The sequence below is a fragment of the Lutjanus erythropterus genome, chromosome 7, assembly GCF_056507025.1.
Source record: "Lutjanus erythropterus isolate fLutEry1 chromosome 7, fLutEry1.hap2, whole genome shotgun sequence".
Lineage (NCBI taxonomy): Eukaryota > Metazoa > Chordata > Actinopteri > Lutjaniformes > Lutjanidae > Lutjanus > Lutjanus erythropterus.
In genome coordinates, this window is record NC_139323.1 from 8920124 (window position 1) to 8939639 (window position 19516).

The following is a 19516-nucleotide window of genomic DNA, read 5'->3' on the forward strand; positions in this document are numbered from 1 at the left end:
ACATTTCACACTGTATGAAACTTCCTTATTGTGTGTCTCTACCACTTGTGTTTCTCTGTGTTGTGTGTGTGTGTGTGTGTGTGAGTAGGTTCCCTCATCAGAAGAAGCCGTCACTCCATCATCAGCCATGACTCCCTCTGCCTCTGGCGCCTCCTCGCGTCCTTTCATCCCTGTCACTGATGACCCCGGAGCAGCCAGCATCATCGCTGAAACCATGACAAAGACTAAAGAGGTTAGTCTGTCAAACTGAGCTTTTGTGTTTGAAGCCATTAACCTGGCCATATAACTAACCTAACTCAGCCGTGTTCTTGTTCCGTGTTCATCTTCAGGACTCTGAGAGCCAGAGTAAAGTGGTCGGTCCAGAGCCCCAGTACCTCGATGAGTTCACCAGTTTGCTTGTGCCTGATGACACTCGTGTAATGGTGGACCTGCTTAAACTGGCGGTGTCCTGTCGCTCTGGGGAGAAGGGCAAGGAGGTGTTGTCTGCTGTGCTGTCTGGGATGGGCACAGCTTATCCTCAGGTGATTTACTGTGTTCATTTTTTATTGCTTCCATGTAGGCCTTGTGATTTAAAGTTGTTGGATGGTAACATTTGACATTCGGGTCTGTGTTGTGTGCAGGTTGCTGACATGTTGCTGGAGTTGTGCGTCACTGAGTTGGAGGACGTTGCCACAGACTCACAGAGTGGCCGTCTGTCCTCACAGCCAGTTGTTGTGGAGAGCAGCCATCCGTACACTGATGACACCTCTACCAGCGGTACTGTGAAGATACCAGGTAAGAACGAAAAATAGAGAGATTCTTTAGTTTACACTTTAGTTAGTCTTTGGGTACATTATTTTATACAGAGCAAGTGAAAGAAAAAAGACATTTTTCTTGTGGTATGCCCCTGAAAAAGGGGAGCTTTAGTAGAGTGTACACACCCTATTGAAGTTAATGATAATCAGTCCCTCCAGGAAGCTGAGATGTTGCAATCACAACAATTTATGCAAATTCAGCAAATCCCTGTGAATTCTGCACGACTTTGCAATTTTGTCACTCATTAACGTATTAATCTTTTCAACCTCATCACGGCTTGTAACGTTATGACAAACAATGAATTTGCTAATTTTTTAAGACTCTAAGTGTCTTATTTATTTTCAAACTGTCACTTGCTCATTATTACTTGCCTCTTGGATGTAGACAACATCTCTTATTTGTGTTTGTAGGTGCTGAGGGCCTGAGGATAGAGTTCGACCGACAGTGTTCAACCGAGAGACGCCACGACCCGTTAACAATCATGGATGGAGCCAATCGGATTGTCTCTGTCAGATCAGGTGATGAGAGTGACCATATGACTAAATTGTCATTGAGCATGTGCCAATGAATTGAAAATTAATATGGCGGCATGCTGTGTCTGTTTCAGGTCGGGAGTGGTCCGACTGGTCCAGTGAGTTGAGAATCCCGGGAGATGAACTCAAATGGAAATTCACCAGTGACGGCTCTGTCAACGGCTGGGGCTGGCGCTTCACTGTCTACCCCATCATGCCTGCTGCTGGTGAGACACATCAAACGCAAACCGCTGACATTGTGTGGTTCAGTGTTTGGTGACTAAACTAGAATGACCCGTAAAAACCTTCTTTGTATACTAGCATAAATAAATTGGATATTATACCTCTCACACACTAATGAATGTGCCATTTGATAGGGTGTGTTTCTGAAATCTTTCTAAAATTGCAGCAGTATAAGATTTTCACAGTATGGTAGCCGCTTCAGAAAATTTCAGTTCAGTTTCATGGTATTACACAATATTTTTTGGTTGAACAAATGCTTTGTTATAATTTCACAAAATATTTCCTCACATACACAAAACTTTTACTAACATTATAGAATTAAGAACTGCAGATAAGCAAATATACATGTTATAACAGTAAATTTTCATACCATTATATACAGTACCACAGCAGCCCTACACTACACTGACTGGCACTGAGCCTTTTTTGTGTCTTTCTTCAGGTCCTAAAGACCTACTGTCAGATCGCTGCATCTTGTCCTGCCCCTCCATGGATTTGGTCACCTGTCTGCTCGACTTCAGACTCAACTTTGCCTCCAACCGTAGCATTGTTCCTCGCCTGGCTGCTTCTCTAGCTGCTTGTGCCCAGCTTAGTGCACTAGGTACAGTATGACTTTCCTGATTTAAAAAAGTCCTAAGTGTAGTTGATACTCTTCTATATGAAATGTACTGTATATTCATGTTGTGCTTGATGTAATTTTGACCAGCTGCAGGACACAGGATGTGGGCTCTGCAGAGACTACGAAAGCTCCTGACCACAGAGTACGGTCAGTCCATCAACATAAACAGGCTGCTGGGTGACAGTGAGGGCGAGGCGCGCTCTATGGTGAGTACAGTGTGAGGAAAGATTAAACAGCACACAGTGGCTGCTGTTAACATTATACCAGTGGTTGTCATAGTCCTGATGGGAAATAGAGCCACTGCAGGGGCAGGGTGGAGGACCAGGGGGAAAATGTGGAGTGAAATGAATGATTATGATAAGGGATGATGTAGGGAGTATAAAAAAAAGAGTTACCTGATGCTATTGTGCTGACCTTTATTTTCTCTCAAATTCAACAGTCTTTTTTAATTAGTTGCTTCCCTTATCAGTGTTTATATTAATGAAAAAAATGTGGGTGTGGGAGGGCATGAACTTTTTTTCAGCCGCTATACTTTCACATATTAATGTTGAATATATTTCATTAGTGAGACACCCAAACCAATTTTGACGCAGTCATGTTTTTTTTTATAATTGACTTTTCAGTGTTAATTTCATATCTGGTCCTTCAGTGTTTACAATGCAAGCTGATATATTTATATTACAATTAATTGAGTTTTGCTATGACACAAGAAATTGTTTTTCTAATATATGTGTCTAGCTGAGAGGCACGCATGAGATCACCAATCAATGACACTGCTGTGGCCGTAGTAATAAATAAGTACAGATCTCTTCAGTTGTTATTGATGATGTGTGATGTAATTTGACTGTTTATTTGTTCAGTTGATTAGATTTTCACAATGTACAGCATCATGTTTTTTTCTTTCTTTTAGCTCATACACTGTCTGCTGCAGTGCTGCAGTTTCTGTTCTGTTCTGTATGTTCTGTGTAGTTCTTTGAGAACTGTATCAAAGACAAACAAAAGCAGGGATACTTAATGGACAGCCAGTGGTCAAATGCAGCCTTTATTTTTGTAAGTGAAGTAGTTAATTGAACTAATTATCTGTTTTCTTTCAGAGTTTCACAGGCAGTGCGTTGGCTGCTCTAGTGAAGGGGCTACCAGAGGCCCTGCAGAGGCAGTATGAGTATGAGGACCCCATTGTCAGAGGAGGGAAGCAGCTGCTTCATAGTCCATTTTTCAAGGTATGTTCATGGTAGTTTCCCTGACTTAGGAAAAAAGCGTTTCACACTCCATATGCATTTATTTTATTATAATGACATTTCGACCCTTAGGCCTTTTTTCAAGATCAACCAAAACGTCTTCAGGATAAAATAAATGCATGTGGGGCCAGAGTGTGTCACACCTTTTTTTCCCTGCATTCAAGTCTGGTTCCAGTAATCAGTACCTCATCCCAATCCTTGGTGTGTGTTCCTCTTCTATACTACACAGTAGTTTCCTTACCAACACAATGGCACCAGGGTTTGAGAGTGTATTGGATTTTTACAGATCATTAGAGCAGTTTCCTCTCAGTGGCTAATTTTAACATTTTGTTCAGGTCTTGGTTGCGCTCGCCTGTGATCTTGAGCTCGATACCTTACCCTGCTGTGCCGAGACGCATAAGTGGGCCTGGTTCCGCCGATACTGCACTGCTTCCAGAGTCGCCGTGGCTCTAGACAAGAGAACCTCTCTACCAAGACCCTTCCTCGATGAGGTTAGTGTGCCAGGTTGTGCCGTCTGTGCCGGGTTTCACTTCTCTTCATCACACTTTGACTTGAGAACGTTCTTAATCCATTTCCTTCCATTATCCCTTTGAAGGTTACAAAGAAAGTTCGCGAGCTCATGGCCGATCATGAGATCATGAACGGCCTCCACGAGAGTCATGACTTGTTCAAGCGCGAGCATGACGAGCAACTCGTACAGTGGATGAACCGCCGACCAGATGACTGGACCCTCTCTGCTGGGGGGAGCGGCACCATCTACGGCTGGGGCCACAACCACAGAGGACAGCTGGGGGGTATTGAGGGGGCAAAGGTCAAAGTACCCACTCCCACTGAAGCCCTCGCCACCCTGCGACCAGTGCAGCTCATTGGCGGGGAGCAGACTCTGTTTGCTGTCACTGCTGATGGAAAGGTATTTCACACAACCTGTGTAGGCTGCAGTCTGCACGTTTTTATTATCAAGAGTATTGATCAACAATGTCACTCTGATGACTTCCAGTAAAGTGTAATATATTGTCGGACTAATACATGATGTCTTGATCTTCAGCTGTATGCAACAGGATATGGAGCTGGAGGCAGATTGGGTATTGGAGGCACAGAGTCTGTGTCCACCCCCACCCTGCTGGAGTCCATCCAACACGTCTTTATCAGGAAAGTGGCTGTAAACTCTGGAGGGAAGCACTGTCTGGCGCTGTCCTCCGAGGGAGAAGTCTATTCATGGGGAGAGGCTGAGGATGGAAAACTTGGCCATGGGAACAGAAGGTTGAGACTGAATCAGAAATAACACTTTTTACTCACAATTTCTACTTCATAACACACACAATACACTGTCTAAAAGATATAGTTTGGATTATTTAATGTGGGGCTGCATGAGGTACTTATCAGTGTATTACTCACAGTAGATGACGGTCAGCATGCCCTGAGGTTTGAGAAGCAACAGGAAGCTAAGAAATGTACTGCTGTGCACAGGGTCAGCAAGAAAAGGTATTTTAGCCACTTAATAAAAGGTCCACGTAAAAAAAAAATCGATATCAGTTTAAGTGAACACTATATTTAGAATATTTTCACCACTTTCCTTTGCTGACAGATAACCTTTTCCCACAGGAAACTGTCGTACAAACAAAATACTTTTCCTCCAAACCAACCAGGCTCCATGGGTGATATCAATAATTATATCTCGTGGAACACAGTTGCAGGTCTACTGGTGTCTTGATCTGTTAGTTTCTGTGTGTTATTATGTTACATTGGTCATTTTAAAACATAGAAGTCACACAGTAACATAAATAAAAGGATAACAGATCTTTGCAGAGGTAGACAAGCAACATGTGTTCTGTGAGCTCAAATGACTAATTTTGCTAAAGGAGTTTGGTTGGTCTGGAGAGAGGGATATTTGTCTTTTGTACAACAGCTGTTAACCCTTGGAAAAGGCAAGATTAAGCAGTGAAAATATTCTAAATACAGTGTACAATTAAAGATTTTTTTTTTCAGTTGGACCTTTTTTAGGAGGCTAAAATACATTTTGTTGTTAACTCTGTCTCCAGCAGGATATTGCTTATCTTCCATGGTATTCCTCTCTGCTTCTCCAAACTGGTGGCGTGTCAACCAGCATCCTCTGTAGCTAATGCACTGACTATGAAGAAATACCTCATACAACTCCATGTGAAATAATCCTAACTATGTCTTTAATCATTAATACTTAAGATGACATGGATTTGTATAGTGTTTTTAAAGTAACTGGGACTTCTCTTGACTTTAGTCCCTGTGACCGTCCTCGTGTAATCGAGTCTCTGAGGGGAGTGGAAGTGGTAGATATCGCAGCCGGAGGGGCACACAGCGCCTGCATCACTGCCAGTGGAGAGCTCTTCACCTGGGGCAAGGGCCGCTACGGACGGCTGGGTCATGGTGACAGTGAAGATCAGCTCAAACCCAAACTGGTCAGTCATCATTTAGCTCAGTTTCCCACACGACTCAAAATACTGTCCTGTGTACAGTACATGAAGTGCTCTGAAGGTCTGTCAGTACACTGAAAGAGCTAAAAAAAAAACATAGCTGTCAACCCGAAGTGTTTGGACAGGAATCAAATAGTTTACTCTGCCTCTCTGACTCCGACAAGGTTTCCCAGACAATCACGGTGTGGTAAAGCTGATGTTGGTGTCTGTGTGATTTATCCAGGTGGATGCACTACAGGGTCACAGGGTCATTGATGTAGCCTGCGGCAGCGGGGACGCCCAGACACTGTGTCTAACAGACGATGACATGGTCTGGTCCTGGGGAGACGGGGACTACGGCAAATTGGGCCGGGGAGGCAGTGATGGCTGCAAAATCCCCATGAAGGTAAGGCAATTTACACCGCAGTGTGCACTGGAGGTCAGCAGAAGCAGCACTTTATACTTTGGTTTTCTTTCTCTTGTTATTTTAAACGGTAAGAGTCTGTTGAAAACTATAAACTGAGCTTCAGATGAATTTTCTACTTCTTGTAAGATCAGTAGCCACAACTGTTATGGTCTGGAGTTGCCATGTTATTTTTATAGCTTTGGTACTTTCAGTACTTTAATCGGTGGATATTATGTAGTTTAAATATGTGGTATCAAACAAGTATTGAGGTATTAATACTTTTGAGGACCTTATTATGTTAAATTGTTAGTTAAGCACTGCTATCTTTAAAACTTAGTAGAGAGGGATCAAAGGAATACTTTGACTATTTGTGAAATACACTTAACATCCTCACTTAATTTACTTCCTTGCTGAGAGCTGATCAGAAAATCAGTAACTTTCTTAAGCCAACTTTGAAGGTATATCCAGCTGATGGTTAGCGAAGCTTAGCACAAACACTGGAAACTCGGTGAAACAGTTGGCCCAGCTCTGTCCAAACTTAAAAAAATCCATCTACCAGTACCTCTCAACCTGACCAATTAACATGCCATATCTCATTTGTTTAAAACATGCAGAAACAAAAGTGTAAAAATAACAAGTTTTAGTTTCACAGAGAATTATCTGCTGGTCTGTTTCTTAGCCAGGCTTGGTGAATAAGGATATTTTTAAGAATCTCACATTCAGCAATGTACCGCGTCCTCTTCAACAGCCCTTCATAGTTCCAGGATTCAGAACATCTGACACTGTATGACTATAAATCTGGCACAGATCACTTGCAGCTGTACTTCAAAATGTGTTCAGACTAGGAATGATGATGATTCATTGATTGAATTCTGGATGGACGACATGACACCTCTGTAAATTGAAGCCAAAACATCTTGATTGCCCCCTGGTGTCTGATTACAGTAGAGGTCATAAGTCCCGCCCCCTCATTGTTAGCAGATGGGACATAGGCCAGACTAAAACATCAAAATAAATGTCAAATAAATTTAAAGAAATTTTAAATTTTCTGTCATTTTAGGCAGTTCTTATCACACTGATCTTAATTTTTTCTGATCAGTTTGACTTTAATTAGTTATTTGATGCTATAAAAAGGGGCTTCACACCATGATTGACAGCTGAGCCCTGCTCACGAATGAGTTAGGTGGCTGTATGAGTGGGACCTCGACAACCCTGATCACTACTGCACAGAATCTGGCTCCATCTCCATATGGCATCATATGTGCAAGATAGCAGCACTTGTATATGTGTATCTTTTTGTATTGTGGGAGGAAGTGGAAAAGCACTGTCCCTCTGTATTTACAGTCAGTGCTTCAGACACTTGAATAGTAGAATAATTCCTTCACACATACACTCACTTTATTAATTTACATTTCTACTTTGATATATCTTTGGTACATAGTGGTGGGGTGAATGACTTTGCTTGTTTTTGTGTGTGTTTTTATAATGGCCCATTAAATGATTGATAACTTGATTTCTTATCTTCAGATTGACTCTTTGACCGGCCTTGGAGTGGTGAAAGTGGAGTGTGGCTCACAGTTTTCTGTGGCTCTTACCAAGTCCGGAGCTGTGTACACCTGGTATGTACGTTACAGTATAGAGTAGATATATCATGACATCTTGTGTCATAGTTGTTATCAGAAAAGAGATAGCTCAGTTGTGCATATGCATGTCATCTTCAGGGGGAAAGGGGACTACCACCGGCTGGGCCATGGTTCTGATGACCACGTTCGACGACCCAGACAGGTTCAGGGGCTGCAAGGGAAGAAGGTCATTGCCATCGCCACTGGTTCACTGCACTGCGTGTGCTGCACAGAAGATGGTAGGATGGACCATTTTATGCATGATCATCCTATTTGTATATGTTCCCCATCAATAACTGTCGGCTTATTTCAGATCAGTTTGTTGTATAAGTTGTCTCTGCCATCTTGCCAGTTGGTATCATTGAGTCCCAGCAGTTGAGCTGTTGGATTGCAGCTTCACAGAAAGCTTTGCTGTTGTGTTTGGCTCAGGAGAAGTGTACACATGGGGTGACAACGATGAGGGCCAACTTGGAGATGGTACCACCAATGCCATCCAGAGGCCCCGGCTGGTGGCTGCGCTGCAGGGCAAGAAGATCAATAGGGTTGCCTGCGGTTCTGCTCACACCCTCGCCTGGTCCACCAGCAAGCCCACTAATGCTGGGAAACTGCCTGCACAGGTACTGCACTCACTTCAGAAAGGAACTAAAACTGTCATTTCTTTGTATGTTGGAAAATTAATTCTCTGTCCACATGTCCCAGTAGATGGCAGTAAAGCTTTGCTGACAGAAATCATTAAAACTAAGTTACTCGCAGACCATTGAATGCCTGTCATGCTCTCGATCTCTGACTGTCTGTGTCGGTGTGTTAAAGGTTCCCATGGAGTACAACCACCTGCAGGAAATCCCCATCATGGCCCTGAGGAACAGGCTGCTGCTGCTGCATCACATCTCAGAGCTCTTCTGCCCATGCATACCCATGTTTGACCTGGAGGGTCGGCTGGGTCAGACGGGCCACGGACCCTCAGTGGGCTTCGACACACTCAGAGGCATCCTCATTTCCCAGGGGAAGGTGAGAGAGCATGCATTTTAATCCAGAAAAATATATATGAAACTTAATCTGTTCCACTCCCTCACACTCTATATACACAGATTTTTGTTTAGGGGGAGCAGGAGATATGTAGGGGGAGATCAAAAGTATATACCATGTAGAAGGGGTATACATCATCTGAAAGCTGGGAGCTGAAGATTAATCTGAGATGCAGCTCAGGAAGTTCTTCTTGTCATAAATCTGAAATAAACATGGCAACTATTCACATTTTGAAAGTTTAGAGTGTCTAAGATCTTAGATTATTATGACTGTAAATGATGGTTATTCCCATGTTCTATTATCTCATACATTGTTGCTGCAGTTCTTGGGCTGATGGCGTGTACTACATAGATTTAGGGCAAAATTGACCAATTTTTGTTCAAGAATCGGCAACAAGAATTGATAAAAATGGTCAAAAATCCATCCAGATTAACATATTAAGACACTAAGACCTTGAGGAATACATAGAAAATCCATTGTATCATTTGGTATTAAAAACTTCTGGGAACATTTCTGCAAGATTGTCATTTTTTGGTGATTGGATGGTGAGCATGTCTGTTCTGAGAATTGCTCAGAGACCCCCTTATTGTCAGTATACTGTGCCTAGAAAAGTTATACATTGAATGCCCCACATCTATAATCTATAAGTTAAATGGCTACAGGGCTGCAACTAACCATTATTTTCAGTATTGATTAATCTGTTGGTCCATGTCTTCATTAATCGATAGTAGTTGTTGTTTGGTCCATAAAATGTTAGAAAATGGTGAAAAATGCTGATCACTGTTTCCCAAAGTCTACAACCAAACGTTATTCAGTTTACTGTGACAGAGGACTGAAGAAACCAGAAAATATTTACATTTGAGAAGCTGAATCATTAGAGAATTTGGACACATCTTCTTGAAAAAACGTCTCAAAACAATTAATCAATGATCAAAATAGTTGCAGATGGATTTAATAGTTAACAGCAAACCAACTAATCATAATCTGCTAACTCTGAGGTCTTCCATCTGGACTAGCAACATCCTCCACAAATGCAGTTGGGCTCAGTGAGTGTTCATCTTTACAGTCATACCAAATTTATGATACTCTAATACTGTTTAGGGACCCCAGTTTGCAGAAATATTCAAATAGAACAGGCAAAAATAGCACGTTTATACTGCATGCAAAAAACTGCATGAATTGGTCTACAGCGTACCTGAAGAACCCATTTTCATTCAGATATCTTGAGGTGAGTGGTCAAGGGACTTAATTCTGCTATGGCAGTTTTTCATTCGCCAAGAGTGAAAAACTGGGTTGGCCAGAGCTTAAGAGGTTTAACAGCTGTGTTTACAGGCAAAATTGGCAGTGTAATGCGGTATGTCTCCTTGGCACTAAATCAGTATCTTATTTGTCTGGTTGGACATTTATTTTGTCTGAACAGGAGGCAGCTTTCAGGAAGGTTGTTCAAGCCACGATGGTGAGAGACAGACAGCATGGACCAGTGGTGGAGCTCAACAGGATACAGGTACAGTAGGAGATACATGCAAATAACACAGTTTCAATCTGTTTCAAAGTCTCTTTTATCTTTCTTCAGGTCCCCTGCACACTCTTACTGTAGTTCCCTTCCCCTCCTCCTCCTCCTCCTCTTCTCACTCTCACTGGGAGGCTATGTTCCAGACAGGCTCCTGAGCATTACATGTGATGTCTTTAATAAGGGGATTTTTCTCTGGTGTGTGTGATCTGTTATCCAGCCTGTCTGCAGGAGACTTCCTGGATTGAGGTTTAGACTTTACCCCACATAGTGTCTCAGTTCGGACCACTGCCCACACCCCCCTGGTTGTAACTGTAGTGCAGAGAGCTGTCATATCCAGGAATTCATGCCTATCAGGACTTCCTCTCTATCTAGCAGGAAGTTATTAAGCACAGAGCAGAAACAAATCAAACTATAATCTCTCTTCTTTTTTTTCCCTCTCTCTTCTTCTTCACCCTGCAGGTGAAGCGCTCCCGCAGCAAAGGGGGGCTGGCAGGTCCCGACGGAACCAAGTCTGTATTTGGTCAGATGTGTGCCAAAATGAGCTCATTCAGCCCAGACAGCCTGCTGCTCCCTCATCGAGTGTGGAAGGTCAAATTTGTGGGTAGGTGCTACGTGGTCATGTCGCTGATGTGTTATTCTCAAAGTAACATCAAATTATCAGCAGCACAGGGTGTGCATCCCTTTTCCTCGGAGTGGCTCTTTTTAAGTACCCTTGTTATTTTTCCTCAGGGGAGTCTGTGGACGACTGTGGCGGTGGCTATAGCGAGTCCATCGCCGAGATGTGCGAGGAGCTGCAGAACGCCCTGACTCCGCTGCTCATCGTCACCCCCAACGGCCGCGACGAGTCTGGCGCCAACAGGGACTGCTTCCTGCTCAACCCTGCCGCCAAGTCCCCTCTTCACATGAGCATGTTCCGCTTCCTAGGTATAATCCAGTTAATCTCCAAGTCGGGTCTTCTGGGGCGTTAATCCTAGATAAACAAAAATTGAAAATATGCATGTTTATTTTAAAATGTACAACCACTTCATGTGCATTTTCACTGATAAACACCTGGCCGGAACTGTTGAGCATGCTTCATTTAATAAAGATATTCCTGCTGTTGTGTTGCAAACATTGAGCGCTGCACAGCGACAGATGATTGTTCATGTTTGTGTGTAATGTGCTCTGCCTTGCTGTGTCTGCAGGAGTCCTCTTGGGCATTGCAATCCGGACTGGAAGCCCTCTTAGCCTGAATCTGGCAGAGCCGGTGTGGAAACAGCTGGCAGGCATGAACCTGACCATTGCTGACCTCAGTGAGGTATGTACACAGCCCTGCTCCTCTCTACACAACAGGGCTCTCATGATGATTGATTGAGTGTGAAAATATGTGTGAAAATACTGTTCAAACACTGGGCAGCTGCTCATACAAACAGAGGTGATGCGGCAGAACCTGTTGCACTGACCAGTTTTCTAATAGATTTTCTTTTAAGTGCAATCAAAATTCACTAGTGGTCCAGACCAGTTATTATCCACAGGAGTAAAAAACACTTGTTTAATATAAGAATTAAATTGAACAGGTTTTTTAAGAATTCAATTTTAATTACCTTGAATCTTTATTATGACAAGCTGAAAAGTTTGCACATGGTCTAATGTGTATGTTTGCATTCAAGTCTAATCATGATAAATATGATAAATAACTAGTGTTGTAACGGAGGGTAGTGATCCATACGAATCACCCCTAACAGTGTGGCTCACCTGAGAGCTCCGGATTAAGTAATAATTACCTTAATCGCTTCTTCGGCAATATCTGTTGCCTTCACTTCCTGCTCGTTGGAGCAGCTCTGTCTTTTAGCCTGTCTGTTGCACAGCATCACAGCCGAAGAAGAGAATTTCAAAATAAATTCAAAGCGAACCCCTAGTGCTTGTTATGTGGATGATATCCAACTGTATGTGTCCTGATAAATCCTGGTACCACCACTGTGTCTGGTATTATGCGTCACTGTGAAATTAAGGATTGGATTTCCAAAATGTTCCTGCAGTTTAATAACTCGGAATCAGAGACTGTTACAATTACCCCCATAGACCCAGCACTTACATTATCAATTTCTGTTTTTCAATCAATTTCTTGTCTTGTCTGGGTGCTTTATCTACAAGATTGTTTAGCAGCTAACTACATGTCAAGCCCTCCTGTCTTTAAATGTCATTGGGAATTTCAGGTCCCCATGCACAACCACTGACACTCCTGAACTTATTATGTTTTAATCTGCTGATTTCTGTCAGCACGACTTGAAGCTCTGCAATGTGAAATTCTTCTTTTTACTCCTGGATGACAGGAAACTTGACCACATATGGAGTGGGACAGATATCCTCATATAGCAATTTTGGGGTGTCAATTATGCTAATGGTTAAAAAACTACAACTTGCACTGAGTTTGTGCAGTTAAGATTTGGTGAGTCTGAATTAGAGCTCTTGAACAAACCTCACAGAAAAATGTTTTGGAATAACAGAACGAAACTGTTCTTGCATAAGACTCTGAGTAAATATGAGCAGCTTAGTGTAGAAATACAGATAAAACATCTTTATTCAAGTAAAAATGAAAAAGTACAGGTTCTGAAATGTACGCAAAGTATGAAAGTGAAAAGTCATCCTCTGAGAGTCATTTCTACCATCTGTTTCTGTGCAAAGGTAACAGAATCTCACCTTGTCTTGAGTCTCTGTCTCCTGTCGTTACATCTGTGATGTAATTTGAAGTGTTTTTTAGTGTTACGTCTCCTACTAGTTTTTTGTCTTGTTGCACCTTTTATCTATTTTTTTTGACTAGATATGTTTCTCCTTGTCTTGTTATCCATTTTTTTGGTCTTGTTTTTCATTGGTCTTCGCTTTGTTATGTCCTGTTTGTCTAGTTACGGCTTTGACTTGTTAGATCATTTTTCTTGTTACACCTTTTTCGTTTCATGTCGTTTTCGTCTTGCTATGTCTAATTGATATGATGTGTACTGATGGATAGACCAAGAAATCATCCTTTCTATGTGTTATTGTTCAATCCACTTTAAATCAGTTTTGATGTTTGGAAGGCAGTGCACAATGATGTAAAGTAATTTATAATTTCACTCCAACGCATTGAAGCTAAAGTAACGGGCCTATTTTGAAGATGTCAGGAGAAGAAAGTACAGATATTTGTGTTTAAATGTATCGAGTAAAAGTAAAAAGTTGCCAGAAAAATAAATACTTAGGTAAAGTACAGATTCCTTAAAAAAAGCTACTGAAGTACAGCAACAAGTATTTGCATTAGTTACTTCTCACCTCTGCTCAGTGTCATAAATGATTTTAACGTTCTGTACCCTTAAAGTCACATGCAACTTAACTCCAGTCATGTCTAGCTGAACTACCATCTCCGCCATCCAGCTACAAAAAGGAATTCCTCTCTTTATGTCACATATTACATAACTTTTGAAACCCTCATGATCAGCATTATAACCTGCAAAAGGAACACATTCCTAAACATTCCTTCTCAGATTACTGGAAACCTTAAGCCTATCAGCACGCTGCTCCCCTACATTAAGAAACATGTCTGTAAACTCACTGTACCTGCTCCTCAGAGAGGTGAAAATCTTCAGTATAGTTTAGTAAAAGAAGTCATGGGCCACAATCTCAGCTTTTGTTTAGGAGATGGCGTGAGTCCACTCCTGACCTCATGCTGTGATCATGAGCTCCTGAACCGTCTTTGAGAGAAAACTGGAGAGGCCCCTTTCCTTCACAAAGCTGCTTTTGTTTTGTGGTTTTGCCTTGGAGATACTGGAAAGGTTGGGTGATAAATGAATCCAGCACGAGACTCAAAGAGTGCATCGCTCACCGGAACTCTTGTGCACACGAGGGCCACAAGACCACTCACACATAAATATATATATATACACACACACACACACACACAGATGAATGCATACACAGGTTACATTATAGGTAAGTAAAGGAATAGTTCAGATTATTTGATGTGGGTCCAGTGTTTCCTCTGCATTCATTTAGGAGTGGCGGCCCGCCATTCCTAAATCCTAGCCGCCACTCCTTCAAATTTCTTTTCTTTTTTTTTTTTTTTGTTATTGTTGACGCAAATACACCACCGCCGCATCTCTCCACCTTCAAAACAGACTCCTGTCGGGTACTTGCGAGCACTAAGGTAAACTGCAGATAACTATCTTGCTCAGTATGGAAATATACTTGCGCATGCTCATTTGCATGATGCTAGCGTTGTTTGGGGGGCGCGGTCGTCAAACACGTCAAGCACCTACGCGACAGGGCAGAGTCAGAGGAGCGAATTCCCGAATTACAAATAAACAATTAAGCAGCGGCCGGAGAAGAGGTAGACGTAAGTTATTAGCTTGAGATAACTCGACATAGATTTTACAAGTTAAACAGACGTTCACAATATGTTGATGACCAGCTAACATTACGTAACTTATCGGTAGTTTAAGTTAATTTGGCCCAGTGCCAACTCAATGTCGCTAACGTGAGTAAACTAATTGATAGTATTAGGCCAACATTAATATCTACACGCCATTATGTAACAACTGACTGCATTTTTCAGATGAGTTTATTGAAATATTTCTCTAAGAAGAGAAACGGAACGCCTGCCCCCACTGCTGAAAAAAATCCTAGAGGAAACACTGGGGTCTTCTTGGGTGTTTATTGATAACTAGTGTATTACCTACGTTAGAGGATGGTTGTTAGGATAAGCAAAGATAAGGGCACCAGCATGGACAGGGTCAGCAACAAAACATATTTAAGCCACTTAAAAAATTAGAATGTTTTCACTGCTTTACTTTGTCAGGAAACAGCTGTTATATTGGCCAAATATCGCTCTCTCCAAACCAACCAAACTCCATGGGTGAAATCACTCATTTTACTTTGCTGAACACGGAAGCTGCTGGTCTAACTCTGCCTAGATCTGTTAGGTAGTGTGTGTTATTGTGCGACTGTGATGTTTTAAAAGGATAGTTTGGATTCACCAAAGTCACACAATACGATAGGTAATCAAATGACTATCAATTAGTATCTCACACAGCCCCACATTAATTAATCAAAAATATATCCCTTTTAAGAAACAAGTGGATGGAACAGTTTTGTTAAAATATTAAGAGGCGATCTTCTCTTTACCTCCCAGGTTGATAAAGATTTCATTCCTGGCTTGATGTACATCCGGGACAACGAGGCCACAGCCGAGGAGTTTGAAGCCATGACGCTGCCCTTCACAGTGCCCAACGCCAGCGGCCAGGACATCCAGCTCAGCTCCAAGTACTCCCACATCACCCTGGAGAACCGCGCAGAATATGTCCGCCTGGCAATTAACTACAGGTGAGAAAATCAGCCGATTGAATAAAATTCAGATTTTTCAGTGTGCGTTTGTGTTTACCTTTTTTGTCTTTGTTCCCTTCCTTCAGGCTCCATGAGTTTGACGAGCAAGTCTCTGCCGTGCGTGAGGGAATGGCTCGAGTAGTTCCAGTTCCCTTGCTGTCACTTTTCACTGGTTACGAACTGGAAACAATGGTTAGTGAGAGCAGGTTTTCAGGATGTGACGCAGCCTCTATCCTCAGGCTGTGTGTTGCTTTGACAGTAATCGTTTTCTCCTCCTCAGGTGTGTGGAAGCCCGGACATCCCTCTGCACCTGCTGAAGTCGGTGGCCACTTACAAGGGAGTGGAGCCGACATCGCCGCTCATCCAGTGGTTCTGGGAGGTGATGGAGTCCTTCTCCAACACGGAGAGGTCGCTTTTCCTGAGGTTCGTCTGGGGTCGCACACGGCTGCCTCGCACCATCGCTGACTTCCGTGGGCGAGATTTTGTTGTGCAGGTAAGAAACGGGAATCTGACTTTCAACTTTTGAAAAGTCTTAAAAATGACTGAACTGCCCGAGAAAATATTAAAAAATAATATTAAAAAAATTTGATTTAATTCATAAAAGACTTAAATATGTTCTCTTGCCTGCTGTAATGTTGGCAGTGTGGCAAATGTTGGCAGTAATGTTATGTTAATGTTTAATTTTTTTAGTATCAGTAACTATAAAGTAGAATTGGGCTCGTTTCAACAGTGGAATGCAGGAGGCTTTCTAGTTCTATATACACATAGTCTCAGGCAGCATCAACCAGGGCTTTGGGAACTGTGATACTTTTGAACTGACTGAATCGCTTCGATCCAATTGAGTATTGAAAAATTCCTCATCAGCATCAGTGAGCCATTCAGCACAAAACGTACTTGTACAAAGATCTAATAATGGTGATGACCGGCTGTCTAACATTACGAGACATGCAAGACAAACACTACATCAACGTTACACCAGAGACGGTGTTTTTTTAATTAAGTGAACTTTGTGCTGTTTCTTAGCTCAGTGCAGCTAACTTGTTAGCTTGTCAGTAGTAGGATGGAGATGGAGATGGAGCCGAGGCAGAGATTGTTTCTGACAACAAACATGGTGCTGCTTACAAAGCGACAGATGAAAGTAGAGAAATACACAAGTTGGCACGGTAGATTGTTTGTCAGACCTCGGCTACCTGCTCTTTAGCACAGACAACTAAGAGGTCTCACTCTACCACTGTTTCCCAGTACCACAAACATCACCCACCTTCATCTTCTCCTTTGGGCTTGACAGACTGCTGTTTGGTATTAATGGTCCTTTTGACAGTTGTTTATGTTTTTATAGCTCAAAACTGTACAGATATCCCATCAGTTTTTGGATGAGTTGAATGACTAAGAACAGTTTCTCCAGGTGCTCTCAGGTCATGAATAGCTGGTATTTTCAATACCAGTATTGAAAATTGTTGATTAAAGCACCATCAGACATGCAGCAAACACTACATCACTTCTGCTAGGTACAGTAGCTAGGAATCTAACTGCCTCATAACGACTGATTTTCACAAAAAGGCAAATTAACTTATTAACTTACTGTTTTCTGGCATTATAGGATTATTCTAACACATGAAAAATCTATCAGCCTTGTCTGATTTTCTATTCTTTTTTCTTTTACACTTTGTACCATTGTCTAAAAAAAGTGACATATAAATAAAGTTTCTTATTATTATTTTTATGTGAGCGCATCTCTAATGAAATCAACCATAACCTTATTCCTGCACGATCTGATCTGTAGCGTTTCTACTAATTCACTGTCATTCAGAACTTTGTCTTTCTGACATTTTCTCCTCTGCTTAAGAAACTCCTAAGCCTGTTAACAGTCCTCCTCCCTACTAACTTTTTCACGTTAGGACTAACTGGGGGTTTCCACCAGACGCTGCTTTGTGGAGTAGCATGTGCGCCGCGGTTTTGTTCTGTCATACGTGCGACTGCAGTTCCCACCAGCAGTGGAGCATTTTTGCCCCTCTGATTATGTTGTGCTTCTACTGTGGACAAGCAGGCTGCATAATTAATTATTATTATCGTGAGTCTGCACGGGATCTTTTATTTTGAAAATTAATCGGATCCTCCCTGCCTTTTCCGTGCCTGACTTCCTACCTGTTCGACCTGCTCTGTGCTAATTGGCATCCAACAAAAATAGACTTGGTGCATATTTTCCACGGAGTGGAGCGCCGAGCCGCTTCTGGGAAGCGTCTGAAATGTGCCTTAGCGCATCTGGTGGACACACAAGCATTGTGTAGAATGGCCGTGAATCGCTCTGATTGCCGCGCCGCCGCCGTAACACGAAGCAGCCGTGGCTGGTGGAAATTGCGGGTAAGATGCTTAACCAAGATCTACTTTTAACTTTAAGCAACTCTTTGTTCTGGGATGGTTTGAGAATACATCACCAGGAGATCACTGCCCCCGGCCAGGAAATAGTTCAGCACATGAAACCATAATGTTTAGAAGTATAAATCCAGCTTTATATTGACCTGATAACTTGATCTTCTCTGTCCTGATAGGTGCTAGATAAGTACAACCCGCCTGACCACTTCCTGCCAGAGTCCTACACGTGTTTCTTCCTGCTGAAGCTGCCCAGGTACTCGTGCAAACAGGTGCTGGAGGAGAAACTGAAATACGCCATTCACTTCTGCAAGTCCATTGACACCGACGACTATGCCCGCATCGCCCTGTCCGGGGAGCCCGCCGCTGACGACAGCAGCGAGGACTCAGACAACGAGGACGCCGACTCCTTCGCTTCAGACTCCACGCAGGACTACTTAACGGGGCACTGAACTCTGACCTTTATGGAAGGACGAATGGACGCTGCCACAGAGAGACTGCATTAATCTCACCTGTTATTAACACTCACGTTCATACTAAGACACAAACGTCTGTGGGGGAAAAATGTGCAATGAGCTTTAAAAGCATTATAAGCTAAAGAGAGGAACAAACACACGTTTGCTCTGATTTAGTTTCTTTAAAATAACGTGGGGTGATCAGCTGCACATGTAATTGTCGTGTTACATGGGAATTATGTATATTGTTACAGTAAAAAAAAATGGCTCCAGCCTAGCACTGTGGTAGAACTCTCCCTCTGGTTTGTGTGAATTACCTGTCCCTAGTTTGTATATAGAAATTGATGTGCGACAAAACAGTAGTATTACTTTTTGTTTCTTGGTAATAGCCATGTTTCTTTATAAAAAAAAATAAACAACATTTTTAACTTAAAAAAAAAAAATCAGTGTTTCTCACTGGGCTCAGTCAGAGCCCACTGAAGGGTCATTTTAAGATTCCTGTATTTACCCCTCCCTCCACCATGTTTGTGCACTGTCTCCTTAAAGAATGTATATAATATGATTGTGCCATGTATTCACAGAAGGTCTTATTCCTGCATATTAAATGTTAATACATTTCTGTTAATAAATTCAAATGGAAAATAGACTCTTTGCCATGGTTTTGTTGAAATGAAACAGTTTGGTGATGGGGTTTGTGTGGGGTTTTTTTTATTTTGTTTTATATATAATATTCTGTTTCCCAGACAAACCAACAGCAGGATCTGAGAGGATTTTTAGAAAAAAACAAGTGCGACACAAATTGGTACAAGCGGTGTTTCAAATAATTTCAAAATGACATCTATTTCTTGGATTTTTTTGTCCTCCGTTAATCTTTATCAGACCTTGTTTTGTGGATTAATGTTCTTCTTCAACTGTACTGCGTTTGGAAAGGGTTAACAGGCTCTACTGATTTTTTTTCAAACT

At 42.1% G+C, this 19516-nt stretch overlaps 1 protein-coding gene across 1 annotated transcript in view; it reads left to right on the forward strand.

The window, feature by feature from the left end:
- The window catches only part of herc2 (HECT and RLD domain containing E3 ubiquitin protein ligase 2), a 60129-nt gene extending 40930 nt beyond the window's left edge, over positions 1-19199 (forward strand). Inside the window, exons 67-91 of the mRNA XM_084722560.1 lie at positions 89-232; positions 330-521; positions 621-774; positions 1206-1313; positions 1403-1534; positions 1993-2151; positions 2257-2375; positions 3264-3389; positions 3743-3898; positions 4003-4317; positions 4453-4667; positions 5662-5839; positions 6078-6239; positions 7767-7858; positions 7961-8100; positions 8291-8478; positions 8672-8869; positions 10308-10391; positions 10860-11001; positions 11130-11324; positions 11585-11697; positions 15538-15728; positions 15815-15920; positions 16009-16221; positions 18278-19199. Of these exons, the coding sequence (XP_084578686.1) occupies positions 89-232; positions 330-521; positions 621-774; positions 1206-1313; positions 1403-1534; positions 1993-2151; positions 2257-2375; positions 3264-3389; positions 3743-3898; positions 4003-4317; positions 4453-4667; positions 5662-5839; positions 6078-6239; positions 7767-7858; positions 7961-8100; positions 8291-8478; positions 8672-8869; positions 10308-10391; positions 10860-11001; positions 11130-11324; positions 11585-11697; positions 15538-15728; positions 15815-15920; positions 16009-16221; positions 18278-18550 (4095 nt within the window). The 3' untranslated portion in view covers positions 18551-19199. The remainder of the gene's footprint in view (positions 1-88; positions 233-329; positions 522-620; positions 775-1205; positions 1314-1402; positions 1535-1992; positions 2152-2256; positions 2376-3263; positions 3390-3742; positions 3899-4002; positions 4318-4452; positions 4668-5661; positions 5840-6077; positions 6240-7766; positions 7859-7960; positions 8101-8290; positions 8479-8671; positions 8870-10307; positions 10392-10859; positions 11002-11129; positions 11325-11584; positions 11698-15537; positions 15729-15814; positions 15921-16008; positions 16222-18277) is intronic.
- Positions 19200-19516: the final 317 nt, after the last annotated feature.